General features: G+C 54.6%; 8 protein-coding genes across 8 annotated transcripts; 4 read left to right on the forward strand and 4 right to left on the reverse strand.

The window, feature by feature from the left end:
* Positions 1 to 1,344: 1,344 nt before the first annotated feature.
* Positions 1,345 to 2,305, reverse strand: CPAR01_08293 (uncharacterized protein; the record flags this gene model as incomplete). Its single annotated transcript, XM_060492561.1, has 3 exons — positions 1,345 to 1,553; positions 1,709 to 2,078; positions 2,234 to 2,305. The coding sequence occupies 3 exons, from the start codon at positions 2,303 to 2,305 to the stop codon at positions 1,345 to 1,347; spliced, it is 651 nt and encodes a 216-aa protein (XP_060348931.1).
* Positions 2,306 to 5,421: 3,116 nt separating this feature from the next.
* On the forward strand, positions 5,422 to 7,639 carry CPAR01_08294 (uncharacterized protein; the record flags this gene model as incomplete). The annotated part of the gene is made up of 4 exons (XM_060492562.1): positions 5,422 to 5,580; positions 5,672 to 5,729; positions 5,860 to 6,566; positions 6,701 to 7,639. The coding sequence occupies 4 exons, from the start codon at positions 5,422 to 5,424 to the stop codon at positions 7,637 to 7,639; spliced, it is 1,863 nt and encodes a 620-aa protein (XP_060348932.1).
* A 1,556-nt stretch (positions 7,640 to 9,195) lies between these two features.
* CPAR01_08295 (WD domain-containing protein) lies at positions 9,196 to 10,774 on the reverse strand (the record flags this gene model as incomplete). The annotated part of the gene is made up of 6 exons (XM_060492563.1): positions 9,196 to 9,370; positions 9,420 to 9,905; positions 9,961 to 10,476; positions 10,527 to 10,578; positions 10,634 to 10,687; positions 10,741 to 10,774. The coding sequence occupies 6 exons, from the start codon at positions 10,772 to 10,774 to the stop codon at positions 9,196 to 9,198; spliced, it is 1,317 nt and encodes a 438-aa protein (XP_060348933.1).
* Positions 10,775 to 11,776: 1,002 nt separating this feature from the next.
* CPAR01_08296 (XRN 5'-3' exonuclease) lies at positions 11,777 to 16,155 on the forward strand (the record flags this gene model as incomplete). The annotated part of the gene is made up of 3 exons (XM_060492564.1): positions 11,777 to 11,932; positions 11,993 to 13,586; positions 13,637 to 16,155. The coding sequence occupies 3 exons, from the start codon at positions 11,777 to 11,779 to the stop codon at positions 16,153 to 16,155; spliced, it is 4,269 nt and encodes a 1,422-aa protein (XP_060348934.1).
* A 365-nt stretch (positions 16,156 to 16,520) lies between these two features.
* On the reverse strand, positions 16,521 to 17,260 carry CPAR01_08297 (signal peptidase subunit; the record flags this gene model as incomplete). Its single annotated transcript, XM_060492565.1, has 2 exons — positions 16,521 to 16,752; positions 16,815 to 17,260. 2 exons carry the CDS (start codon positions 17,258 to 17,260, stop codon positions 16,521 to 16,523), a joined length of 678 nt encoding a protein of 225 aa, XP_060348935.1.
* A 957-nt stretch (positions 17,261 to 18,217) lies between these two features.
* Positions 18,218 to 23,025, forward strand: CPAR01_08298 (sentrin-specific protease; the record flags this gene model as incomplete). The annotated part of the gene is made up of 6 exons (XM_060492566.1): positions 18,218 to 18,510; positions 18,620 to 18,895; positions 18,960 to 19,019; positions 19,080 to 19,116; positions 19,167 to 20,296; positions 20,349 to 23,025. Coding segments are annotated over 6 exons (4,473 nt in total), but the record flags the coding sequence as incomplete, so codon positions are not given.
* Positions 23,026 to 23,407: 382 nt separating this feature from the next.
* CPAR01_08299 (WD repeat domain-containing protein) lies at positions 23,408 to 25,213 on the reverse strand (the record flags this gene model as incomplete). Its single annotated transcript, XM_060492567.1, has 1 exon — positions 23,408 to 25,213. The coding sequence occupies one exon, from the start codon at positions 25,211 to 25,213 to the stop codon at positions 23,408 to 23,410; it is 1,806 nt and encodes a 601-aa protein (XP_060348937.1).
* A 484-nt stretch (positions 25,214 to 25,697) lies between these two features.
* On the forward strand, positions 25,698 to 26,559 carry CPAR01_08300 (proteasome A-type and B-type; the record flags this gene model as incomplete). Its single annotated transcript, XM_060492568.1, has 3 exons — positions 25,698 to 25,875; positions 26,008 to 26,257; positions 26,358 to 26,559. 3 exons carry the CDS (start codon positions 25,698 to 25,700, stop codon positions 26,557 to 26,559), a joined length of 630 nt encoding a protein of 209 aa, XP_060348938.1.
* Between the last annotated feature and the right edge of the window lie 1,108 nt (positions 26,560 to 27,667).

The raw sequence follows: 27,667 nt of genomic DNA on the forward strand, positions 1-27,667 counted from the left end.
CGAAGCCCTTCGTGACGTGGAATGGGTGGCCAGTGCATGACGTAACCGGCACGTGCCGTTTCACTGCCGGCCGCCCAGGCCTTTGGGTTCCTGGACCAATGTATCTTGCTTGAATCCATATTGACAGTCTGGTCCGTATTTGGCAGATTTGTCGGAAACTCGGCGAAGCAATGTGATTCTAGAATCTCAAGACATCAGAGAGAAGGGTATAGTGACAGTCGTGGCCGTGGAGCTGAGAACCATGGCGATCATTGGAAAGCCCCAATGAGACGCAGTGTGCGCTGAACCAGCAAGGCTTCCGGCTTGCTGCCGGCCACAGATGGTGCGTGCCTGAGACATGCATCTCTCCGATTCCCCAACCGGAACCAATCATGCAACAGTATAAATACAGTGAACCCCCAGAACACCTCTAGGCGTACCTAAAGAAGGTGCCTCCTTACGAAGGATAATGGCCAAGACGGCTTTTAAAGCTGGTGTTGATGCATGTCATCCCACTGGAAGATCAACAAACCGTACAATTCTCTGTAGCCTGTACCCAGAGCTAAGCCATCCTCTAAACGCCTGATAGAGTCCTGCGGCCCGTTGTTTCGTTGAGATCTCAAAGGCTATCATAGCCGTGACAGATAGACGTCGGTCTGTTTCAATGGCGACCGATGTTATGTCGAGCAGGAAAGTTTCGCATTCAGGAGCTCCGGCTGATCTCCAGCCAGGGTCCAAGCTTCTCCCGAAGTATACACGTGCTTCGTCTAGAACGTCGAAAATTAGGCGAAAAAGAAGTTTTTGCAAAGAACCATAAAGGAATTGGCTAACAAGCGCTGAGTTGCGGAGATGTTGTACTTGGGTTGTGGTATATAAAGACTAGCCAACCAGTGAATGCAAATATCGTTAGGGTCCGAGCAGGGACCAGCATCGCGGTGTTGTTCCGCGACATGCTCTTGAAACGGAGGCCGCGTAGCTGCTCGCTCGCCTCCAGATGACATAACCACGCGAAGCTTGCGAACACCAAATCGCTGCCTTGGCTAGATTAGATGAATTTTACACATTTTGAATTCCCATCGGAGATTCGAAATGCCGTCTAACAAATGAGACTCATCTCGGCTGAGGCGCCTCGAGAATAGCACACATCCGAGTTGAAACTGCTTGGGACGTTGGGCGTGACTCTGATTTAGGCTACCAATTGGCATAGTCGAAAACACAGCCGCAACACAACTTGGATCGACAAGGCAATACGAATGCCGATCAAGCCACCACAGACCTGGTAATATCACCTCCAACTACCGGTAGGTGAAGCAAGGCAGAGTCCGAGGACACCGAGACCGACTCGACTGATTAGTATAGCTCGACTCAAGAGACCTCACGCTGCTGTTCATGAGGGCGTACTGTGTAGAGTAACAGAACCGGTGCCGAAGAGCTGCGGTGATAGCCGGGGGGGTCTGATTTCCTTCGACAGGCAAGGGCTGGCGCTAGCTCCAAGGGCCCATCCGTGGCAGATGGGGGCCGATGGTAATGGTGCGAACTAAGACACTTCTTCCAACCTTCTCGAAGCTTGAGCCCTGCGAAGTGTGTTGAATAAGGGAGGTCTGAGCCGTTGAACCCGCGGATTGGTCCAAAACCATGACCCGTCCGCCAACCTTTACAGACTTGTGAAAGTGATTCAAGAAGCAAACTCATCAGCCGCCCACGGTAGGCAACGTGAAGTGTTGTTTACGTCGCCTTCGACCGCGGAGACGTGTGTCGATGCTCTCCTCTCCATCGGTACCGAGCCGTACTGTCGATGCTACCTGCAAAGGCGTAGGGGAACGGCTACCCGAAGTAGCGACAGGGTAGGCCCAGTTAGGCCCAGTCAATACATCATTGTGGGCTGATACCATGGGCGCCAGGTGACGCTTCGTGTGTGCCGGCAAGTGAGGTATGGCCGTGTGGAGCCATTTAACGCTCGCTTTGCTGCTCCAACGGGGGCTAACTGCAAAACTGTTGGATCCTTCAGAAGGAGTGCCGGCTGGTAACATGCTAACTCCATGGACGTTGATGCCTTCTTGAAAGTCCCAGAACCGTTGACCAAGCTCGCGAAAACCTAGCTGAATCTCTCCACGTGGTGGACAGGGAGATGTCGCTCAGTGGGTAATCTTGGTGCGTGCTACCACAACTGTCTGTACTCGGAGACAGTTTTCGCCTCCGGGTCCTCTGACACGCACTCAAACGGGCAAGCTCCCTAGACTTGTCTTGAACAGACAGTTTGCGGCTCGGTGTTTGACCTGGGGAAGTGGTACTTGACTGCGGAACGAGGCACCTCTTCAACGCTCATGTTGACTGACTGGTCCTTCCCAAAGCTCTATGCTCAACGGCCAGTAGGCGACTTGTCATGGGAGGCTGCTTGGGGAGTGGAAGTCGACAATGTGTACGGAGTAGTGTATGAGCGTAGCTTCAGGCAGGGTAACAAGGGTGGGGAGGCATCCGGAGACTGAAGTCGACAGGTATTTAGGGCACAGTAGCAAAGTGACCCGTTATCGAAGAGCATATTGTGCATTTGGGCGAGCTAACACGTCTCTGTTCTCGTTCCCCGTAGTCATCATTGTGCCGCTTTATAGACTATACTTGTGCAGTTATGGATTGCTCATGGCAATGATCCTCTGAAGGTCGGTCGATCCATCAGCATGTGTTGATATGCTCAGAACCCAAAACAGGAATTCCTTCGTCGCGGAGTTATGTGTGACAAAGCCGCATAGGCGCAACCCCGGAGAACAATAGAGGTCGATACACGACTGGGACGCAGTGTGCCGCTTGTAGTTGCAGTATCAACTACCTTGGTCCCCGACGAGGGCGATGCAGCGAGGGACGTGAGTGACGGGTTCGTGCTGGACGGAGAAGACGCAAAGAGGAGAAGAAGGGGCCCTGCTGATAGGGAAGATCCAAGCATCCGGCGACGGCGGCAAGGAGCCGGTATGCAAGAGAGCGTGGCTATGTCCAAGGGTTCCCTCCCGAGGGAACGTGGAAAAGGCGCCGTGGTCGAAGAGTGGACTTTTGAGCCCTGCCGTGCATAAAATGTGGTGGTTTCTGCAGCCTAGCAGCAGGTTATAGTCACCGCCGGCGGCCCTCCAGCGTCTACAATTTCTTGTCGAGCGCCAATGGACAGTTGACCATTGGATGATTCATGGACTCTGTTCAAAGGGGGTGAGAGTCGCAGCAGTGGTGGGAAGAGAGCCTATGGAAAGGTAAGCAAGCTGAAGCTGTCTCCGACGTCTTGTAGACCCGTATCCCCGGGAATTGAAGTCAACAGCCTGTGGCCTGCGTATGTATTTTGTCTGACAAATGTGAGGCGAGCGGTATGACGGGTGGGTTTTTGGATGCACATTCCGTTCTTTAGCACGGATGGAATTTCATTCGCGACCCCATTTTCCCACGTTGGTTCAAGCGATGGGACGCTGATGTGGCCCTTCCCTTGCCGTGCTGCTGCTCTCTGAGGTACCTGAGGTACTCAGTAGAATCTGCTTGGGTTCCCTCCGCCGTGGTTCATTGCGCGCACATGGCAGCCCAGGCAGGAAGGCCAGATGCAACGAGCACGGCCGCAGTCTCCGGCACAGCACTGACGCCGCTCCCAAGTGCGACAGGGGAAAGGCACCTAAACCGAAGGCTCCAGCAGATGTGCTTCGGCACCTCGGATCTGTTGGCGCTTGGGTTCCTACTAAGGGGACATTCCATTGAGTTAGGGGACTTGAGAAGTTGGGGCGGGTTATGCAGTTGACGAAGCTCGTGGGGTCCTAGACCGAGACTATTAGCTCGCAGAAAGCAAAGGCAAGGCAGGCTTATGAGACGAGACATCGCGGGGAACACGATCTACCTTAGCACGGATTGTCATGTGCAGCCGTCTGCTCGGAGGTACCTCATCTCTCTTTTTCCTGTGAAAGTCACGATCGCGGGAGCCGTCCCTGCAGGGTACAGACGCAATTTTGAGAAAGAACATGGCCTTGGTCGCCGACGAGGAGCAGCACTAGGGCTGCCGGCCTTATGCAGTAGCCCTTATGATTCTCTTCGTTCTCCAAGCTTGAGTGTCGTTTGCTCAACTCGAGCCGAGACAATAAAGTCCTCGAGTTGAGCAAACGACACTCAAGCTTGGAGAAGACACATACACGTGAACGATGGTGATGGAGGAAGAAACTGAGCGAGGGATTTCAGGGTGCCTGCCAAAGAGAATTCGTCGCCAGCTTGCATTGGTTCCGTAAGCAACCCCGATGGCTGCGTATTGTATGATTCGAGACTTTTCCAACGTTCATCTTCATGGCCACCTCATGATGGAAAGTGCCAAACACCTCGCATTGCTGTCACAATCTAAGCTCAAGGCAAGAAAGGCAAGGTACCTTACCTCCACGTCGCCTTACCGTGTTACCAGGGGTGCCTCCACCAGTCGTATCAAAATTGCAAGCCCGGCAACTTGTGTATGTCATGTACCTGACCGAACCAAGCCTGCCCCCCGTTGCCGTACGGTACTGCCCTGGGTGTTGGTGCTGTTGCTGCAGCTGCACATGGACCAATTGCGCCCACCAAACACGCCCTCGATCGTTGGACAGCATCTTGTTTTGTTCCTGCCGGTCGTCGTCTCTTGTTACTCGTTGGTGTTGCCATGTACTTGTGTAGAAAGGCAACGCAAGACAGGTAAGAAAGACCAATTGTGGGAAGTACTGCCTGGGCTAAAGGCAAGGTCGGCGGTACCTGCCTCACTATCTACTGTATGGGAATAGGTATACCTGTGGATGCACAAGTCTCCGTAAGGTACGAATACTCACGTACCGTTGTAAACACCGGGCTTTTTGCAATCCTCTTTTTTTGGGAGTCGTTCCCCAGGAGCAAAAGAGACAGTGGAGGAGGTACTTTCCCTCGCACTGCACGCACCACACAAAACTAGGTATCCTACCTGACGGAGCATTTTCCCAAGTCCCACGCCAACACCAATTTTCTTCTCCTGCGTCTATGGTCGACTTCCCTCCTACCTTCCCATCACCTTTCCCTCTTTTCGGTTCCTTCCTCCTTGCCCCTACCGAAACCTCCCACCTCTCCTCCTCCTCCTCTCCTTCCCCGAGTTGCTGCGAGGACAAAAGGTATTTCGACACGAGGACCGGTCAATTTCCTCCTCGTCTCCTTTTCTGCCCTTGCCTGCTTGTTGCCGCAACTTCCGCTTCGGTCTTTTTTGCTGTGCACTTCACTTTGCTCGGCACCTCTCCTGAAGCTTGAACCGGGAACCACTCCCGTACCCTCCCCCGAGCATCCGTCGTTTGTTCGAGTCAACCACACACCTACAGCTACTCGCCTGCTGTGTGGGAAACAATTGTTTGAAGCATCGGCTTGCTTTCTCCCAGGCATCGCCATAGCCATTATCCTTACCGTGCAGCCTTTCGTCATCGGCCACGTTGTCGCCTTCCTGCCAAAATGTCTGGTTCCCAAGCTGGTAACCAGCTCAACATCGATCGCTATGTCGTGATCCACGTCGCAACCACCTGCGATGAGCATGGAGTCTACGTCACCAAGGACTCGGCCGAGGTTATTGAGCTCGGCTGGATTCTTCTCGACGCCAAGTCTCTGGAGGAGGTGAGTTGGCATCATCCGTCCCCGGCTTTTTTTTTTTGCGGGCTATCCCTCTTCGCTGCTTCAACCCAGAGCTGACCGAGCTTGTCTCTAGATCACCCGCGAGAGCGTTCTTGTCAAACCCATCAACACTCCGATCACACCCCTGTGCAGTAAGTAGTCGCACCAGGCTTGAGACCTCAATCCCCTTCCCGTCACGCCATATGACGCCTGTTTGAGGCGCGGGCAACATCCTCGTGAAAAAATTCCCTAGCTGACCTCGGCATTTTTCTCTTCCTCTAGCGAGCTTGACGACCCTGACCTGGGAACATGTCCGTAACGCTGGTACCTTCCGCGATGCCATTAACCGATTCGACACCTTTGCCAACGAACACTTGACTTCGCAAAACCTCGATTTCGTCTTCGTTACCCTCGATGCTTGGGACCTTCGCGTCCAGCTGCCCCGAGAGGCCCGCGACAAGGCTGTCGTTCTGCCCCCGTACCTTCAGCACTCCCGCACGTTCGATTTGCGAACCGAATATCAGAGATGGCAGCAGCACCACCCCGAATCGTTGCCTTTTGGGCCCTCAATGCTGTCCAATATCTGTGCCGCCTTGGAGGTGGAGCCGGTCCAGTCCAGTGCTCCAATCAAGCACAACCTGCCTTTCCACCTTCAGGCGCTGGCTCCTGCCTCTCCTCGCCGCGCCATGGAGGAGGCCGTCACTCTCGCCCGCGTTCTGCGAGGCCTCATTCGCAAGTCGCAGCCTTCCCATGAGCACCCCGATGTCTTGACGAGACCAATGGATGCTCGCGCCGATGTGCGGGCTTTCTTGTCGGAGCGCAGCAAGGTTCTCCACATGTCTGGCCTGCCCCATGATACCACTCAATCCGAGCTCGAGAGCTGGTTCACTCAGTTTGGCGGTCGTCCCATTGCGTTTTGGACCCTCCGTACCCCTGAGCAGCACAAGCCCACCGGCAGCGGCTTCGCCGTGTTCTCTTCCCATGAGGAGGTGAGTTGGCCATTTCTTCATCGTGCCCTGCACACTGTCCATTGTGTCTATCAAGAACCTACGTGTGGCGTTCTTAGTTGTACACTGTCATCAGACGTGGCACTTTTGAGGTACCCTGCTGACATCCTTCCTAGGCCGCTGAGAGTCTGTGCATGAACGGTCGTGCCCTTAATGAGAAGGCGATCGAAGTGTCTCCGTCTTCTAGCCGTGTCCTGGACCGCGCTGCTGAGATCCTCACCCCCTTCCCGCCCAGCAAGAACCGCCCTCGCCCTGGCGACTGGACTTGCCCTTCATGTGGCTTCTCGAACTTCCAGCGGCGAACTGCGTGTTTCCGCTGCTCATTCCCGGCTGTGAGTGCCGGGCCTACCGGCGACATGGGCTACGGCTACGGATACGGACCACCGGCCATGATGCCCCCTCCTCAGCACCACCACGGACACATGGGTCACGGTGGTGGTCGCATGGGCGGCAGCGGCGTTGTGCCGTTCCGCGCGGGAGATTGGAAGTGTGGCAATGAGGTCTGCGGTTACCACAACTTTGCTAAGAACGTATGCTGTCTGCGATGCGGCGCCAGCCGTGCTGGTGCCGCCGTCGTCGCTGACTCTGGTGGCTACCCTTCCCCCATGGACCCTCCCTCCAACTATAGCATGAGCCAGGGCTCCATGAGCGGCACGCCCGGACCTGGCCCCTTTGCCTCGGCCGGTGGTAACTTCGCCTCTCAGGGCGGCGGCTACGGTGGCGGTCAGCACTTCGGTGGCCCGCCCAGCACCTATGCTCTTCCCTCGGGCATTGGTGGCGGAGCTGCTCCCTACCCCTCCTCCCTCAACACGCACGGTTTCGGACCGGCCCCTGGATCCCACTCCGCCGGCCCCTTTGACAGCCGCGCTGCCGAGGCTGCCTTCCAGTCGGCCTCCAACGGGCCCGCATCTGCCGGCCCTTCGAACAACTTTTACTCGCAAAACGAAAACGATCCCTTTGCGTTCCTTTCCAGCGGCATTGGCGGTTTGTCCGTCAGCGGCGGCGATGCCCGCCAGAACGGAGGAGCTGCGCCTCCGAGCAAGTCTCCTGCTTAAATAAAACTACTTGGCTACAAACACGGGGATCTAGGCGAGCTACATCAGCCACCTTGGATCTTTTTCTTGAGTGCCTACTTATTTCTGCGGAAACGAGCTTCGGAAACAAGACGAACATAGAGCATTGACCATTGGCAAATACCTTCAGGACTTACGCTTGCTTTCAACGGAAGGGGGTGTCTAGGTTTTGGAAGATTACTTGGAAGGAGGTTGGCTGTCGGTATACCAAGGGATGCGGGAAAAAAAGTTTGCTAGGCTGGAAAGACAAAAAGAGTGTTACACTACCGGAACGGACGGACACCACTGTTGGAATTGCTTTCTCCCTGACAAGCGTCAGTATAAAAGGGCGGGCTAGTTAAGGATTGTTGATTACGGCCGACCTTGCCTTTGGTTGGACGTTGCGGTTGCGGTACGGTCGGATTTTGGGCGGTCCAAAGGGGAGTGCATAGCGAAGGGAGTGTAACGGGTATACCTGGCCTTCATTGTGTGTGAGACGTGTTGATTTTTCAATATTTCCAGTTCTTTTTTCCCACTCTCAAAGTCATCATCATCGTGTCTGGTTTTCTCCTCTTCTCTTTCGACATTTTCCACCATTCTCTGTCTAGTTCCATCTGGCCTTTCTTGTCCCCATTTCCCTCCTCAACATCATCATATCCATTTCCAGATTGGCTTGGCATGTACACCCTTTTCCACCTCTCTCTCTTCTCGACACCAAAAAACAACATATGGTTTTGTTCCTATACGGCGGAAATGGGCGGCAGCGTTGTGGGAGTCGGGGAGTGAAACAGGGTCCAGGGCAGGCTGGCTGGCTTTGGCTTTGAAATAATCTTTGCCCATCTTTTTGAGATAAAAAAAATGCGAATTCTGTGTTGTCATGTTTGTTGCTGTTGCTCTTGCGTAAAAAGCACAAATGGCGATTGCTATTCGTCCCTGTGTTTTGTTGCTTGCTATGTTGTAGAGATTGTTGGCGAGAGAGAAAGAGAAAGGTATACTGGCTTTTGCGGTTTTTGATTCTAATGCATGTGTTTGCCTATGCTGTCTTGATATGTTTTCGGTGATAGAAGGGAGAATAAGGGAAGAAAAGCTCAGCATGGTGTTCTGGCGCCTGTCTCTCTAGCCCACCTTTGAGTCGTCACAGTTTTCTCATAATTGAAGTCTTTCTGCTCTCCACCTGCCCAACCGACCTTGTGAACACTCTCTACCCAAATGATGATTGTACTGCAAATCGCACTTTGCCGTTTGAAATTAGCTTCCTCGCTGATGCCCTTACGAAGTCCCATAGTTCCAGAAAATGTATGTCACGTAGGCACGGCGGCACAAAGGTTATTCGATGCTACGTTGACAGTTGAAACGTTGAAAGGATAGCATGTTGGGAATCCGAAGTTATCTCCACAAATGACCACAGACGCCAAAAAAGACGAAAACGAAATGGTAAAAGTGCCATCCTCCGAGTTAGTCGCCGCCGTTTTAGTCCCCCCCGTCCACCTGAGCCAACTCTAATTGCGGCGAGCCAGCTAATAAAGCTACTTGTAAGTATTCTTGAGACTCCACCTTGCCTATCGGTCAATCTCGTCAAGCGGCAAGTCGCCGTCGTCCCTGCCGACAATGGAGTCGGCGACCTTCCAGATCTGAAGCAGGTTGTCCTCGGCGGCACTGCAAACGAGCCAGGGTTCGTTGGGATTCCAGCTGAAGTCTGCCAGGTGGTTGGTGTGTCCGCCATGCATGAAGAGACTGTCCTAGTGTAAGCAGCTGAAGTTCCTTGGGTGAGAGTAAGACTTACAGTTCTGGGGGTCCATCCTCTTGGTCGTCAGGCATCTGCTCCTCTCCGACGCGGGAGAGGTCCCAGAAGATGACTCTTCTATCGTAAGAGCCACTGCCGAGGATACCGGCCTCCTGAGGGTGCCATGAGAGAGAAGTTACTGCGTCGTTGTGTCCCTCGAGCGTGTGAACCTTCTCCTTGACATTACGAAGATCCCAGATGCCCAGGGTCTTGTCGGCTGATGCAGTGGCAACGAGCACTTCGGATGTGGGGTTGAAAGCCAGGGCGTTGATGGCATCCAGATGACCGCGCTTGGCGGTCACTGCAGCGCGGGTTGTATCGGCTTGTCGCACGTCAATGATTTGCATGGTCAGGTCGTCAGATACCGTTCCGATGAAGCTCTTGGCGATGGGGTGGTATTGAACATCGTTCACAATCTGAGTGTGGTGTGTGTACTTGCGGTGGGGCTTTAGAATGTTGCTACCGCTTTGGAGGTTCTTGAGGTCCCTGTTGAAGACTGGGTTAGGCTGACGATGATTTTGGGGGATACGTCGAGACAAACCAGAGGCAGACGGTGCGATCTTCACTACCAGACGCAAGGCAGCCTTCCTCATGGGGGTTCCAGGCCAGGCCAAATCCTTCCTGCTTGTGGCCGATAAGCTCGATCTGAGCATTGACCTTGCCGGTGGGCTGCAGGCTGTGCTTTGTGCGGTCGAAGACAAGGACCTTGCCGTCGACGCAAAGGGTCGCAATGATGTCGGGGTTCTGGGGCTGGTAACGCGCCTTGTTGATCTCGCCGGGGTGGTCAATCTTCTGCACAATGTTGAACTCGACGGCGGTCGATTGCCCATTTGATGACTTGGCGTGACCTCCAATTTCTCCAGTCTCCTCATTGTAGTCTTCGGGGTTCGGGGCCACAGACTTGGGGATCTTGACTTCAGCGATCTGGACGTGGTTCGGGAGGCCCTCGGATGTGTGTGTTCCGAGGAGCAGTCTGTGGATTCGGTAGTTCTTGTCTTCGGGCTCCTTAACATCAGGGAACCATTGGGTAGTGAGTGTGGGCCATTCGAGAGCGGTGCTATCACATATTTAGTTACAATAGAGTTGCGACTTGTCAGCTTGCCGTACCTGAGAATCATGTCGTAGAGAAAGGGGCTGTTCTTCTTCCACGTCTTGTACTCTAAAGTCTGTTTAGCAAAATCCCATTTGAAGCTCCGAGTCTCCTGTAAACCTACCTTCGTTGATGAGACGCTGCTCCTGATCCTCGTCCTCCTCTTGGATCATGTCGACTAGCAGAGAAGTCAGCCTGTCATTTCAATTGGAGCTCGTCTGTGAAGCTTACCGTCGACATCGTCAACAACTTGTGCGGGCGCCATTGTGTAAAGTCGCGAAACTAAAGTAGAATCGCTCTATTGTGAAATCGCTAAAGAACGGTCGTTGGGCTTGTTCAATGTGTTGTGCTTCGTAGCGCAATGGTCGGAAAGTTCTTCTTGCTGGCGCAAACGACGGTCGGGTGGAGGTTGACGCGAAGTGGAGGTTCTGAAAGAAGGACGCGCAGCGCGTAGATTGAAATTTGGCTGCATAGGTACTTGGCCTGAGCAAGCAAGGGCCAGGAAGGCTGGGAGACGCTTGCCACGCCAGGACGAAACGGGCATGGGCTCAATCGAAGATGCTCCCCACACATTTCGGCGCGAAAGCATCAGCCTCAGGTCCCCGGCCGAGGCGGGGCAGTAGCTGTGGCGCAGTCCTACATTGTAGGCCCTGAAGCCAGGCCAATATGCCCCAGAGTTCCGGTGCCAGTGAAAGGCGAAGAGTCATACCGTCAGGGCCAGAAACACTGATGAGCCTCTGTAGCCACTAGCGCCACAGGATTCTCCCACCTAGCCCCGCCACCGCCCAACACCTAGCTGGAGGCGGCGGTTCCTGCCCTGCATCATCCAATATCGATTGCGCCCATATCAGCCAGCATCTGGTGTCAGGTCCATCTGTCCAGCTTCATCTGCGCAACCAAAGATTCCACGTTCACGACCTCTCAACCCTCCCCCCCTTCACACAGCTCGACAGACCGAGTTCCCTGTTCACCTGGCAGAATCGCAGACAAGTCTGGCTACTCGAATAGCCGACTGTTGATTATTCTTTCACTTGTTCATTTACTCTTTTCTTTTTCCGCGTCGCAACCAGCTTGCGACAGGCTCACCTGGACCTCCTGTGTCAGGACCTCCTTCGTGTTTAGAAGAGACTCGAAATCCCAACGGACCCGTTGCATCGCATCGAGACGGATCGATACAGACTTTGTTGTTGTCTGTTGAATCCATTGCTTCGCTACAGAACTTGACCAATAGTTGCGCTTAGCTCAAGCGCGCCACCATCACCACATCATGGGGTTCGTCGAGCTTCAACTTCCATCCTTTGGCCAGTTTGCTAACCCTGTCGCCCGCAGTGTCCCCAAATTCTTCAGATGGCTCTCGGAGCGTTATCCAGCCATCTCTCAGCTTATTGCTGAGAACCGCATTCCCGAGTTCGACTGTCTCTATGTTCGCCTCCCCCAAAACTACATCACTTCCTGGAACACAACAGCTAATTCTCTTGGGTAGCTCGACATGAACGGTATCATCCACAATTGCACGCACAAGGACTCGGGCGAAGATACGACATTCCGTCTTACCGAGGAGGAGATGTTTATACGCATCTTCAATTACATTGAGCACTTGTTTGGAAAGATCAAGCCGAAGCAGCTTTTCTTCATGGCCATCGACGGTGTTGCGCCGAGAGCCAAGATGAACCAGCAGCGTGCTAGACGTTTCCGAACCGCCCTCGACAACGAAAAGGCCCGTGACAAGGCGATTGCCGAAGGTGTCGAGATGCCCAAGGAGCCTCCTTTCGACAGTAACTGTATCACGCCTGGTACTGAGTTCATGGCCAAGTTGACGCAGCAGCTCAAGTACTTTGTCAACAAGAAGGTGTCCGAGGATGCCGACTGGCAGGGCTGCGAGATTGTCCTGTCTGGCCACGAGACCCCTGGTGAAGGCGAGCACAAGATCATGGAATACATCAGAAACGCCAAGGCGCAACCTGACTACGATCCCAATGTGCGCCACTGCTTGTACGGCCTCGATGCCGATCTCATCATGCTGGGTCTTCTTAGCCATGACCCCCATTTCTGTCTTCTCCGAGAAGAGGTCACCTTTGGCCGCGCGAGTAAGGCCAAGAGCAAGGAATTGGAGCATCAGAACTTCTACCTGTTGCATCTTTGCATAGTCCGAGAATATCTCGAGTTGGAATTCCAGGAACTCAAAGAGCCTGGACGGCTGAGCTTTCCCTTCGATTTGGAGCGAGTCATCGATGACTTCATCCTCATGGCTTTCTTTGTCGGAAACGATTTCCTTCCTAACCTCCCCCGCCTTCACATCAACGAAGGTGCTCTTGCGGCCATGTTCCGCATCTACAAGTCTGTCCTTCCTCAGGGACAAGGCTACATCAACGAGGGTGGTGTCATCAAGCTTGATCGTCTTCAGATTTTGTTGAATGAGCTTGCCAAGGATGAAACCAACCAGTTCGAGGACGATATCAGCGACGAGAAATGGTATCAGTCCAAGAAGCTTGCTGAGTCCAACGGTGGCGAGAGCCGCAAGCCCAAGGGTAAGGGCCTCGTTCTGACCTCTTCCCAGAGAGATCTGTGGAAGCAGCAGATCAGACCCTATGTCAACAAGCCTTCAGCCGAACCCCTGGATCTCGGAAGTGGTCTGAACGCCGCCGATCGCAAGTTTGTTCAAGATCTTGCAGATTCCCTCCACATCGAGTGGAACACCAAGGAGGATGATGAAGGCCATCGTCATCTCCTTTTGTCATTTCCCGCGGGTGCGGAAAACATTAACGACGAGGAAGAGGAGGGCACCCTTGCGCTTTACCGAGTCATGCGCAACTACGACAAGGCTACCGTTGTTGATGTCACTGGTGAGGATGCTCAGAAGCAGTACAAGGAACTTTATGAGCAGAAGTACCAGGGTTGGAAGACCAAGTACTACCTGCAGAAGTTCCCTGAATGGGAGCCTGAGAAGTACGAAACTGAGCTCACAAAACTTTGTGAGAACTACGTGCAAGGTCTCCAATGGGTCTTGTACTACTACTACCAAGGAATCGCCTCGTGGCCCTGGTACTACCAGTACCACTACTCTCCTTTGACCTCAGGTACATTAGATCTTGCACTGATTGTTGAACTTCACTAACAATGACTACAGATGTTGTCAAGGGTCTTGGAGCTGACCTCAACTTCAAGTTGGGCCAGCCTTTCAGACCATTCGAGCAGCTCATGGGTGTCTTGCCCGACCGAAGCAAGTCCATTGTTCCGGATATCTACTGGGATCTCATGACCAACCCGAACTCGCCCATCTACGATTTCTATCCCAGAGACTTTGAGCTCGACATGAACGGAAAGCGCATGGAGTGGGAGGCTGTTGTCAAGATTCCCTTCATTGACGAAAAGCGTCTGCTCAGTGCGATGGAGCCCAAGAACAAACTCCTCAGCAAGGACCAGAAGGACAGAAACGGCTTCGGGGTCGCTCTCAAGTTCACTTACAACCCCGATGTCAACATCACCTACCCCTCCTCTCTGGTTGGCGTTTTCCCCGACATCACCCCTTGCCACTGTGTGGAGAACATTTTCGAGCTCCCCAACACTGAGGGTCTCAAGTTCCTCAACGGCCTTACCGATGGTGCCAAAATCAACATTGAGGCACTGGCAGGATTTCCAACACTGCACACGCTGCCTTACACGGCGTCGCTGATTGAGGGCTTTGGTGTCAACGTATTCCAGGCAGACAGCAAAAACCCTAGTCAGATCGTCACTCTGACCGAGTCGGAGGTTAGGACGAGAGCGCAGGTGGCTGCAGGAAAGCTAGGCAAACGATGCTTCGTCGGATACCCCTTTTTGCAGGAGGCCAAGGTCGTCAAGGTCACCGACGAGCTGTTCGACTACGAGCTCGACCAAAACGGCTCAGTCGTCCAGACGCATCTTGGTCCTAAAGAAATGCACTTCTTCGCCAAGGAGTCCCGCTACATTGAGGATTGGCACTCCAAGCGCCTGGGCATCGTCATTGGCGATGTTGAGTCACTGGTGCATGTCCATATGCTCAAGGGATTGATCAAGACTGAGGAGGGTGCTTTGATCAAGGAATACGACTTGAACCCCAGCATGAGAAGCGTCTATGCTTCTCAGACCATTGTTGACGAAGTCGTCAACGAGGACCAGCGCTTCATTGAGAAGGCTGCTGTCCCTATTGAGGAGGAGTACCCCGTCGGCACCCAGGCCTTCTTCCTGGGCGAGTACAACTATGGACGGGCTCTTGAGGTTACCGGCCACGCCAACAACAAGGCCAACATCCGAGTTCTCGTCCTCAAGAACAAGGAGCCCGAGTTTGCTAAGCCCATCATTCAAGAAATGAAGCGCCAGAACCGATACACTCCATCGTACGCCGTCGCAAAGATGCTGGGCCTCCACCCCTTGATTCTGAGCAAGATCCTGTCTTCCTACCAAGTTAACACAGTTGGTGGTCTTCGCGTCAACCTCGGGCTCAACCTAAAGTTCGATGCCAAGAAGCAGAAGGTGCTTGGCTACTCGCAGAAGTCAGAGTCTGGATGGGAGTTCAGCAACGCCGCTATCGAGCTTTTGGCCAGGTACATTGCTGCCTTCCCTGATTTCTTTGCCGCGATTCAGCAGAACCCTCAGGCCAGTGACGTGAGCGACACCGATCTCTGGAAGGATCCCAAGGTGGGATCCCAGCGAGTGAAGGAAATCGGAGCTTGGCTCAAGGAGGCACAGACCCGCAACTTTGAGAGAGTGCCCTTGGAGGCCGAGCAGCTCGACTCGGTTGTGGTCATGAAGCTTGCCGAGGCAGGTGCGCAGGCCTTCACCCAATCCCACGAGGTCGAGGTCAAGAACATGAAGGGTGTTCCTCGCTCAGCTATCATGAAGCCTAGCGATGCTGAGCTGTTCTTGAGCGGCCAGAAGTTCGCCCTTGGCGATCGTGTCAGCTTCCTGTCTTCTTCTGGCAAGGTGCCTCTCGGCAGCCGAGGAACTGTTGTCGGCCTTAGCCGTACCGCCAACAACCTGCTCTTGGATGTTGTCTGGGACTTGACTTTCATGAGTGGCACCACTTTGGGTGAAAGAGCCCCGCCTTTCCGCGGTATGACAGTCGCTTCCTCCTCGGTACTCAACACCACCTTCAAGCAGGTTGTCTCCGGCTCCAAGGCTGGAATGCAGCGCAAGCCTGCCCCGGCCCCTGCGTCGCTTACCACTGCCGCCACGGGCGTTCCTCAGTACAGGGATGCGCCTGCCCCGGACCGTGGCGCTTGGCGTGGTGGTGCCAACGGCGGCCAGGGTCAGCCTGGCCGCGGCCGCGGTCGTGGAGGCGGCCCCAACTTGCTCCACAGCACCCTTGTGTACAGACCTCATCCCAACGGTCAACACGGCGGGGAGGAGAACCACGAAGCTAACGGTCAAGGTCAGCGTGGCGGAGGCTTCCGAGGCAGAGGACGTGGCCGCGGAGGTCCCATTCAGAACCCTGGCTACTCCGGTCTTCACGAACAGCCGGCCCAGCAGCCCATGTACGGCAACGTGCCGCCCCCAGCCAACCTCGACGCTCGTGGCAGAGGCCGAGGACGTGGGGGACGCGGTGGACGCGGCCGAGGAGGAGCTCGTGGCCGCGGTGCTGCAAACGGACAGACTAATGGAGCGACTCCCGACGCCGCCCAATCCTAAAAATACATTGTGTGCTTACATCTCTATGGCCTTTCTTGGTTCAGCAGATACCCCTTGATGAAGCGACTTGGTTTCTGATAGATGGCAATGGTTTCCAAAAGTCTATGGAGTATAGAAATGGCATTTACATTGGGCTTGGAGGTGCATGGCGACGGGCCTTTGTCTGTGTTGGCCAATGTCCGATTTGGGAGATGGTTGGTCTGGAATAGTCCAGGCGGTCCGCCGTCGTAGATAGAGTCTGGAGATCAATGCATCAAGATGCGTCATCACTTGAGTCCTTTTAGAACATCACTTAGTGTGACAACAAAGTTGAACGTGGCCTTAGCTCGGAATTTTATTCATTCACGCAAAAGTTCAATCTACGTTCAAGGCTTCTTCTCCTTGACCTTGAGAGCAGGAAGCTTGAAGACCTTGCTAACACCACCCTTGAGTGCCTTCCAGCCGCCAATATCAACGTTCTGGTTCCACGTCAAGATGCCCACCCACGGTTGAACGTTGTAGTGCAGCTTCAGGACGACCTTGTCGGCTTCCGCGATCTTGCTCGAGGGATGCGTGATTTGGTACTTTGGCTTCTGGTTCTTGATGTGGAGTTTGCCGCTGCAAAATTTTGTCAGCATTCTGATACGGCCTGCTATGAAACTTGAGGTCCAAAGTCTTACCGGTTGGGGTCGATGCTCTTGCCCTCGGCGCTCTTCCTCAGCTTGCGCATGGCGGCGGGGCCAATATTGGCAAGGTGGTCGGAGCTGGGAGCGGTGATGATCTGGTCCCAGATGACGGCCTGGTTTGTGGCGTTTGTGCCGGCGGCCTTCTTTGAGCTATCGGGCCATTCTGCCGTAACGTAGACGAAGACCTGCTTGGTGTTCCAGGTGAAGAGCTCCGAGAGGTCGGCGTCGAGGGAGAACTTGATGATGGCGTACTCCTCCTTCTTGGAGGAGTAGTAGTGGGGGCGTCCCTTCACGACCTGAACGTTTGTGGTCTTGAGGGAGCCTACGGAGGGGGCGCGAGGGGTGATGAGGTCGGAGGCGGCGATGAAGGCGGCGACGAAGAAGGCTACTGTCGTGAAGAAGCCAAAGGTATTTTGGGCGCGGGTTAGGGTGTTGTACATTTTGACGAGACCTGGCCACCCGGTTGGGGTGTGAGGTGGGCTACCTGTTGTCTGGTCGAAAATAAAGAATAAGACGCTTGTCAGCAACTGGATTGCATGAAGGGAAACAGGAAGAAAAAGGGAGTTGAAGCTTTTGTTCGCGATCAGATGCGAAGTGGGAGGCCACGTTTGGGGGAACAAGCTTCAGCCTTGCGGAGCTGGAGATGTGGCTTTAGCGCGCCATTGGTCGGAGCTTCAGCTTGTGAGGTCCCCTTAGAGGTACCTGGGTACGTCGTCCCCGGCTGGAGCTAAGGAACCTACCGAACCGGTGGTGTGGTCTGTGGGGCCGTAAACGGCTCTTACCGGTGGGTACTTTACGGGCCCAGCATGAGAGGTGAATGGCATTTAGATGCATTCCACCTCGGGTTTTTTTTTTTGAAGCAGCGGATGCGCTTCATCGGATCCTTGTCCATCTGCGTTCGCCTTTATATCACATTTAGTGTCTGCAGCTAGATTTCCTCCTCTCAGTCTTCATGATCACCATGAACTCCGCGGTAAGTCGCTGTAACGTCAGCAGATGGGAGGAAAGAGACACGACACTTTGCTCTGGTTATCTCCTTCCATGTACGTATCCATGTCCCGCTTTGCATATCTGAAGTGCCTTACCTTTTCCTCGTGGTAGTTCCTCTTCTCTTTCAACATCACCACTTGCAATGCTCTCTTCCAACTAAGTCAGGCTGGGCCAAGAGCTGAAGCTTCCGCATTTGGTCCATTGCAACTGGCTCAATTCCAAACTCTTCTTCTTCTGCGTCCTCCCCTCCCACCACGTAATCCCCCGCCTTCTTCTCTCCTCACACTTTTCTCAATACCTCGGCTTACAGTGATGCAACATGACACGCAAGAGAAAACCAGACTCAATCCGATTTGGAGGTGAGAATCAGGTATGTCATTGTCTTCTCAGGGTACCTACCATATTGGTGTAGACCCGTGGCCACACTCCTTTCGTTTCTTCTCGGCTTAAGCGGCGGGGATGGTGGGGGAACGCTTCCATTCGAGAAGGCAAGTGCCTCCTGGCGGATGTCGCGCTCCGGCGTGCTGGGTTTAATAGAGTGGATCCCGTCAGAGCTGCCCACGTCGCGCACAGCACAGGCCCCAGGCCACGACGAGACTTCCGGGTTGCAAATCCGCTTAGTTCCAGCGCGTGTCAGCGGGTACCACTGCACCTTTTTTTCTGGTCTCCAGCGTCCCCTCGGTGCCACCCAAATTTTGAGGTGAACCCCGTGGGTGCAGGGCCAGCCTCTGCCTTTGGACCCCACTGCTAACCGCACTTTCACGACCGAAGCAGGAGCGTGTGATCCCTCCTTCACATTCACATTTTAGAGTCGCGAGATCTCCCTGCGATGAAACGTCACAAACGGGCGCATCTCTGTCTTCGTCCGACTTTCCTGCGCCCTCTTCGACTCCGACCGATAGGCCTCGATCCCATACCCCACGACTAAGGTCTACCGCAGAACGCAACGAGGACGGAGCTCTGGAGAAGACTGCGCGTGCGGCAGAAGGGGCGATTGAGACTGAGGAGAGAGGCAAGCAGGCCGGTTCGCAGGTCGCACATGTCTGTTCCAGCCGGAATATTTTCATGAAGAAGAAACGGCAAACGTAAGCGGCAGCGCAAATCCCACTTTCCACCAAGATTTGAACTAACATGGGGTTTGGATACCAGGTCCGAGGAGCTTCGACAACGATTCTACGACAGCACCTGCCACTCGTTTCCCACTTACGGGTATGCCTCGATCCGAAACATACAGCGGTAAAGAGACACTGCTGACACTCACTCTTGCAGGACCTCGAAAGACGGGGTTCCCGTTCCGGATCCAATGGTGAGTCTGCCCTACAAGCAGACTAGCAGTCGGGACTGACAATGGCACAGAATTCAAGAACCAAACTGGCGTTGACTGGCGGCAAGCCTCCTGCTTTCAATAACCTCAGCAAAGACTCCAGCAAACGATCAATCGCCGAAGCCCCGAGAGTAGCCAAACGTCAAAAGGTACAACCCGAGACTACAGTAAGAGATGTCCCAGCACACGCCACCCTTACAACACAGACGTTCGCTCCGCCCGTGGTATCCTCGTCGCTCTCACCGCAAACGCCCGCATTGGTCGACTTGACGCATTCGCAACGGTCGGTGGACGGGGATGCGGCTAGCAACCGCAGCACACACTCGGTAAACTCGACTGCGAGCGGAAGCGAATTCAGAAACGTGGAAAAAGCGCACAGCGGTTCCAGTAGGGGCGGTAGGAGATCTGGCAATCGCCCTCGTCCTCGAGGATTGCGAGTCAGAGACTCAAAGAAGTCCGAGGGCTATGACTGGGACGGCGAGGATGAGATCGTCCAAGACCAGCCAACACAGAATAGGCGAGCTCGTGGAGATTCGGCAGAAGCCCCCAGAAAAAAGGCTTTCCGTCAACCCCCGAGACGCGGTCAAGATGATATACAAGAGGTTTCGGAGGACGACGAACTCGCTTTCCAGACTGGGCGTAGCCGTCGAGCGGGAGATGACATCTCGGATGATGATGGAAGGTCACCAGACGCCGGCAACACAAAACGGAAGCGAGGAGACATGGCCACGGTGAAATTCGAAAAGTCGCAGCCGGTTAAATCGCAGCCGGTCATATCGCAGCAGGGCATCCCCAAGAATTTTACCCTCAAAGTTGTTCGTGCCGTATCAGGGAAGGACACCTTCGAGGCCAAGAAGCCAGAGGAGTGTGTTCTCCTGAAGCTCGACCAGCACTTCAGGAGCCTCATCGCTTTCGATCAGGCAGGCAGGCCTTTTTCGGAGAGAGGGTGGCTGGATGTCAAGTTGATGTTCTGTACTAAAATATTTTACAGCATCACGGGCACCCCGTTCGCGGTAATTTGGAGATCTTCTTCCTCAAATGTAGGAGGCTTACTGGTGCTCGGCTTTGCTGAACCAGGAGATGCCCACCGCCTTGGGGACTGGGCTGAAGCCAGGGTAAAAGCCTTCACTACACAGAAGACCGACTGTTCCCCCAAGGACAGGTATGTATTTCGGCGGGTCGCTCTCAATCTCAGGGTGCTAACAAAAAGCTAGCGAGTATCTCCAGAAGATCTATGAAAAGCAAAAAGCGATTGCGGAGAAGTGGGAGGACAAAAGAGACTCTCAGCCGGATGATATCAAGCTCCTGGAACACAAAGAGGCGATCAAGACCAAGGCCGATACGATATCAGTACCGTGGACTCAGTCGAAAACCAGCCCCCCGAACAATCCACCACTTCGCGGCAGTATGAAGACCGAAGACTCATCGCGTTCGTCGAAGCCCGAGATTACGCCGTCACGTTCTTCAAAACCCGACACTACAACGTCTTCCTACTTCGCTCCCATCAGCCATGACACCGGGACTGAGTCTCGACAGGCCAAGGAATCGCCCAGGGAAGCAAGGAGCACCGCCAGACGAGTCCAGGAATCTTCTCTTGGCATGCCCAAACGCAAATCCCCAAGCCCCGTCTCGTGGATACAGCAAAACCCTGACTGGGACAAGATATGGAACGAGAAGCCGCTTATTTTCCCAGCTACGGGAAAGAACAGAGCGTCAGTCTATCGTGATGATATTTCGCGCCTGGAAGAAGGAGAATACCTGAACGACAATCTCATTGGTTTCTACCTACGGTACCTTCAAGTTCACCTGGAAAAGCAGAATAAAAAACTTTCCGACCGTATCTACATTATGAACACTTACTTCTATCCGAAACTGACTGACACCAAGGCGGGCCGGGGGATCAACTACGAAGGCGTCAAATCCTGGACTGCAAAGGTCGACCTTTTCGCCTACGACTACATCGTGGTGCCCGTCAATGAGAGTGCTCACTGGTATCTGGCAATCATCTGTCATCCATCCAAGCTGCTCAAGACAGATGACGGTGAACCCGAGGTCAAAGATGGCAAGTCTCTAGATGAGTTTAAAGAAGAATTAAAGGGAACCCCAGAGGAGAAACCAGTAGGGTCGGACGAAGGCATGGTTTCTACTGTTGGCGAGCAAGTCGAACTGATGAGTCTGGAAGAGAGCCAACCTGGGGAAGAAGAGAAGAAGGAAGAGCCGAGGCCTGGGAAGAAAGACAAGGGACCGTCTACGAAGCAACGTCAAGTACGCAAAAGCACGGGAATCGCTTTTCGGAAGCAGGATCCCACAGAAGCCAGAGTCATCACTCTTGACTCTCTCGGCGTCGGGCACTCCCCTACTTGCGGCAATCTGAAGGCCTACCTCGTCCAAGAAGCCAAAGATAAGCGCAACATGGCAATCGAACCACCTGGTACCTTTGGATTGACGGCAAAGAAAATCCCCGAGCAGGAAGATCACGCAAGTTGCGGCGCATTTCTCCTGGGCTACATGCGTGAGTTCCTGAAGGACCCTGACAGCGTGGTCACCAAAATAGTTCGTAAAGAGCGGCTAGATTGGGACATCACGTCCCCCGCGATGCGAAGCGAACTCCGTACCATCATTATCGAACAGAGGAAACTACAGAATGCCACCTTAGCGGCAGAGAGGAAAGCTAAGCGCATGTCTACTGGACAGCCTACTCCCGGCATCCTGCCAGATGAACGTCAAGAGAGCGAGCTTGCGCCCCCGAGAACACCTCAGCCAGTGGCTGACGTGCCAAAGAATCCGTCATCCACTGTCAAAGGGTCTCCAGCCATAGGCCTGCCTCCCAACAATGGCATCAGCCCGCCGGCGAAAATCGAGGGAGGCGACGCAACCTCTCTCTCTGAAGATCCCGATTCTTCGAACCAGGGTAAATCTACCACTACTGGGATCGAGGAAGTCTCGGGCATTGCTCAACCCGTAGGAGTCAAGGAAGGCCCGAGGATGGAGAAGACGCCGCAGGTCGAGCCCAATGCACAGCATATCGAAGCTTATGAACCTGGCCCGGCAGCCGAGCGCTCTGTATTACCTGGCAACACCATTCTCCCGACCAACGAGCAATGCGACGTGATGCGGACTCTCGTGGACAGTTTCGAGCCGCCAGCGACGCCAATGCGGGAGGCATCGCGCAGCGGCAACTCAACTGGAGGTCGGTTCGGAACCAGTCCTCGCAGAACAAGTCCTCGATTTTCAAGAACCAAGCCGGTCGAGGTGGACGAGAACCAAATGCTCTCCGCACTGAAATCGACGCCGGCTCAGCCTTCCGATCAAGTGGTACCAGGTTCTCGAAGTTCAAAAAAGAAACCGGGCAACAGTCACAAGATGTTACAGCCGCTTGCGTCTTCACCAGCCCAGTCTGCCGAGCAAAGAAAGGCAGCTGTCCGGGGTTCTAAGAGGAAACTCAGTATCAGTGAGGAAATACTATGCGAACTGTCTTCTCCACCGCCCAAGGCTGCTCGCAAGGATGAAAAGCCTGAATCCCAACCTCAGAAGGGTGACTCGCCGAGCCAACAACTGCTCGGTGAATTGCAATCTTCCGGCGAGTCGATGCCAGGGCAGAGCCTCACATCCGGAACGGATGCCATAATGCAAGAGAGCATCATTATCGAAGACGCGGAAGCTCCAAAGACGTCGCCTCGGACGTTGACAAACACTATCACGCAGAAGAGTTCTTACTTTGAGGTCAAGTCGCCGCCTCGGTCTACTAAAAAGAGGAAGCAGCCTTCTCCGCAAGACCAGCGAGCAAGGAATAGGGCGATACCGAGCATCGAGCGGGACGCCGAGAGCTCATTCAACAAAATCCAGAGGCCTGCGAACGGCTCTGAGACGGTGGATCTTACCGTGAACTGAGCAGGAACCGAACCATGATACCCCGTTAAGTAACGATTGAGGAGAGGCGGACACAAAGAAGCGGTTGGATCTGTCGTGGAGGTTGGCAGATGAGAGACACAGCGTTCGTTTTCCTGAAATGGTTGGCGCGAAGGCGTTTGTCCAAATAGTGTGTAATGGCATAGCTATGTCCTCATACCCATAGAACGTTGCATGGCGTCCCAAGCACATCAAAGAGATAGACATTTTTTCTCGAAGAGTGGCTGCAATTTTTTACGTCGCTTTGACAGAGAGTAGAGGCTCATCTCGTAGTTCGTACATTGTGGTACAAGATCCTCTATAAGTAAGTGCTTTTTTCCCCAAACGCCCCTCTCCTAAAGGGAACATCTCTATATGCTTTTCTTCACTCGCTTCCCGAATCCAATGCATCATTATGGTTACCGTTGACTTCCGGCTTTTTCACCACCTTTGGCACCTCAAACACGTATCCTCCGTTCTTAGCGGTACCCTTGCGCATCTGCCACCTGCCCAACCTGTGCTCTTTGCCTACTGCTGCTACGACACAGATGCCATCCTGCCCGCGCTCTCCGCGTTCAAAGATGGCAATGTCGTTGATCACGCCCTTCAAGCCGCCAGCGGCACCTTCTGACTTGCCCTTGGCAGCCTTTGAGGCCTGCTGCTCGGCTTCTGATGTGAGGATCCCCGCCTCCTCGAGCTTCCTCTTGTCCTCGCTTAGACGCCATACCCGTATGCAGCCGTCCCAACTGCCGCTGAGGATAACGTCCGAGTACGGGATCGACTTGAGCGCTGTGATCCACCGCGGTTGCGGCGGCGGCACCATGCTGGGATCTGGGTTGTGGTCGGCCGAGACCTCGTCCGGCCGGAGGGGCTGTTCCAGGCCGTGGGCCATGGGGAAGATGTGGAGGGGCTTCTTTTTCGTGACGCTCCAGAGAGCCAGGGAGCCGTTGTCGCTGCCGGTGACGAAGAGCTCGTCGTCGATCATGGCCACGCGGTCCATGCTGCCCTCGTGCGGGAGGGAGCGCGGGTCAACGTCTGGCCGGGACTTTTTGTCCACCGCGCCGCCGCGGAAGACGAGCTGCGTCTCTTCTGCAACCTTCCACAGGCGTGCTGTCCTATCGCGGGCGCCTACGCTCACGCAGCGCTCCTGGGCGAGGGCGTCAATGTCGACAATCTCGTCCTGGTGGCCGAATAACGTCTCAATGTAGGCGAGCTCGTCCAGACTCCAGACCTTGACCGTGCGGTCTTTTGAACACGAGTACAGCTGGTTTGTGCCGCGGCGGAATGCGAGGCCGGTGACGGCGTCGCGGTGGTGGGTGAAGACGCGGAGGGGCTTGAGGGTCTCGGCGTCGTAGATGATGAGCCTGCGGTCCTGGCCGCCCGTGACGACGTATTTGCCGTCGGGCGACGCCGCGACGCAGAGTATCTTTTCGACGTGGCGCTGGTACGACTTTTTCTGGGCCTGGGCCAGGTTGCCCCTCAGCCAGTTCTCGAGCTCGGGTCTCTTGCGCGGCGGCGCTGGCGGCTTCTTGGGCTTCTTCTTGGTCGTCTGCGGGAACTGGTGCTGGGGCAGGTCCTGTATCCTCCACTTGTGCAGGTACATGTCCTTGGTGGTGGTGTAGGCGTAGGGCGCGTTGACGGCGACGGAGGTGAAGGTCTCGGTGTTGTTGCGGAAGAAGGACGAGGTCGCCCGGTCAAAGGCGAGCTCGTCGACGAGGGTGCGGTAGACTTTTCCCTTGGACTCGGCCACGTCCTCTTGTAACCTCTCGTTGATCAAGTCGCGATCAATGTCGGCGGCGTCGAACCCCACCTCGTCCACCTGCTGCTTGACGTTCTCGAGGTACCGTTCGGCGAGCCTCAGCCGGCGCTCGGCGGCCGTCTCGCCCGCGTTGTCTTCGTCGTCGGAAGAGGAGCCATTGTCGCTCTCCTCCGGGGCGGAGACTATGCTTTCGAGGTCAGAGTCGCTGCCCGAGATCGATTCGTCGTCGTCGTCGCGCTCATTTCGCTTCTTGGAGGCTGGTGCTGACGCTGTCGGCTTCTTGCCTTTGCTGCCGCCTTTGGCTGGTGCAGCAGATTTCGGAGGGGCTCTGTTAGACGTCTTTGAAGCGGCAATTCGCTTCTTGGGGGCCGCGGGGCCGTCTGTTCGCTTGCGTTTCTTGTTGGCGCCGGGTATCGTGAAGAAAGACGACATTGTGGGCGGTAGAGAGAGCGCCGTTCGCTATGCTTTGCCTGGGAATCTGGGCAAACAACTTTCCGTCCTGGCCCGCCTACATTGACGATATTTTTTTTTCGCCTGGCTGCTCGAGGTGGGCTTGCCAGAAAAAAAAAGTTCGGTGGGTACGTATCTCGGAGAATCAGATAGCAGTGTGGGGTATGGATGCACCCAATCATGAGTGAGTTAAGCAGGGGTGGTTTTTCCGGGCGGGCAGCGGTCTAGCTAGGCAGAATCCGTCCAGGACGGCCCATCCGTTCAGGCTGTAGCTTGACTGCGCGTTCCGGGGGGTAGCTCGAAGGCAGGTCGAAGGCTGACGAACAACCGACATTCAACACCAACGAACGCAACATCACCAACGTTTTCTCCCACAGCAAACCCAAGCAGACCAAAATCAGAACCACAGTCAAAATGTGAGACACCAGCTTCTCGATATCCTGCTCGTCGGAGATGCAGTGAGCTAATGTTGAGTGCGATTGACAGGGAGGTACTACTGGGTATCACGGGCAAGGACTTCACCATCATTGCAGCTTCCAAAGCTGCCATGCGCGGTGCAACGGTCCTGAAGACTGCCGACGACAAGACGAGGTCCCTGAACAAGCACACACTGATCGCATACTCTGGAGAGTCTGGTGATACCGGTTAGTCTCCTGCATCATAGAGCTCCCAACCCCGCCGGAGATGGAGGGGCGAGCATCGAATCCAACCCTTCTACCCGGTTCGGTCACGATATACGAGCTTCGATGTGCTGACCCGAACTCTACAATGTATAGTGCAATTCGCCGACTACATCCAAGCAAACTCCCAGCTCTACTCGATGCGCAATGAGACAGACCTGTCCCCCTCTGGCCTCGCCAACTTCGTTCGTGGCGAGCTTGCCTCGAGCTTGCGGTCGCGGAAGCCGTACAACGTCAACCTGCTCCTCGGCGGCGTCGACCCCATCACACAGAAGCCCGCGCTGTACTGGCTGGACTACCTTGCGTCATTGGCGCCCCTCCCATACGCCGCCCACGGCTACGCACAGTACGTTGACCAGCACTGGAGCTTCTCGGTGAAGCTCCTTCAGCCAAGCTCCCGAGCTAGAATCAAGGAGTCGTTGGGGCTAATTTGGTGATGCAAACAGATACTACTGCCTGTCAATCCTCGATAAACACCACCACCCCGATATCACGCTAGGCCAGGGCATCAAGATCCTCAACCTGTGCACGGATGAGCTCAAGAGACGGTTACCCATCGACTTCAAGGGCATGACGGTCAAGGCCGTGACCAAGGACGGAATCGTGGACATAGAGTTCGATGACGACAAGGTGGTGAAGGCTGCTTGAGGTGGCTGAGATGCGGATGCGATGACGGGAAATGAGGGGCCTTTCGGGACTGTGGTGCGAGGGAGCATCAGAGAACAAGAGAGAAAGAGGCCATAACCAGCAAAACTGTACTACTAGACCGGGCTGGTAATTGATACAGGCATCAGTTCTATCACGACAAAACGCCATCCCTGGAGAGACGTTGTCCCGTGCTTCATCTAGTATGAGATATGCTGATGCGATTCAAGATGGGATCATCGGCACGGGGAAACACAAGACGGCATTGTTTATGAAGAAGCGGGATTATGCCATTCTCTTCCGGCCGACACAGGGCAGTCCCGAATTCGGGCTTGCCCGTGCTCGACAGCAGTGTGATGGTTGCTGTATCAGTCTACCGTCGTAGTGGGAGCGACTCAGTCAAATGTTGAGAAGCAAACGGAAAGCGAGGGAGGGTGGTTAGTCCAAGCGGTGAGGTCACGGTTTTCCCATAGGTACGGTTCCAGAAAGGCGTCCAAGGTCCTGAAACGGGTGCCGGGCCGCTCACTTTCCAGAAGAAAAGCAGTGGTCGGAACCGCTCGAATCGTTCGGTTCCTTTGCCTTGAGGAACCTGGGAAGTCTGGCGCTTCAGCCGAGAGCCAGCCCCAAGTATCTATCTCGTCCAATCTCTCGCGTGTTTTATACGCAGTAAGGATGTCGTCGATTCCTTTTGGACCGAAGATGAGGGATGTATGTGATTGACTGGGCGGATGATGTTCCGGCCGGTTGACCGATCCACAGGTTCAGACACTGAGACGGCAAGACCTCCCCCCCCCCCCCGCCGGATGTACCGTTGTAACTTGTATCTTTGAACCCCTCCGGCGTTTGACTCGCACCATTCGCCTCTTGACCCTTCAGACCTTGGATGTTTCCCTGTCTTTTTTGGTGGCTGACTAGTCGCGCATCGATTCTTTATTGGTTTATGAGGTGCACCTGGCGGGTTCGGCGGCTCCGATGTTTGTTCGACGACGACGCTTGAAGCATTGTTCATTCCCCTTTTTGCGGTCTTCTATCGGTGTTCTATGCAGGTTCGAATTTTACATTGATATCTCTTGTGCTGTGGTGTCGGGGTTTTCAGGAAACTGGTGCACCG

Source organism: Colletotrichum paranaense, assembly GCF_030867605.1.
Source record: "Colletotrichum paranaense strain IMI 384185 chromosome Unknown Scaffold_6.1, whole genome shotgun sequence".
NCBI classification, from domain to species: Eukaryota; Fungi; Ascomycota; class Sordariomycetes; order Glomerellales; family Glomerellaceae; genus Colletotrichum; species Colletotrichum paranaense.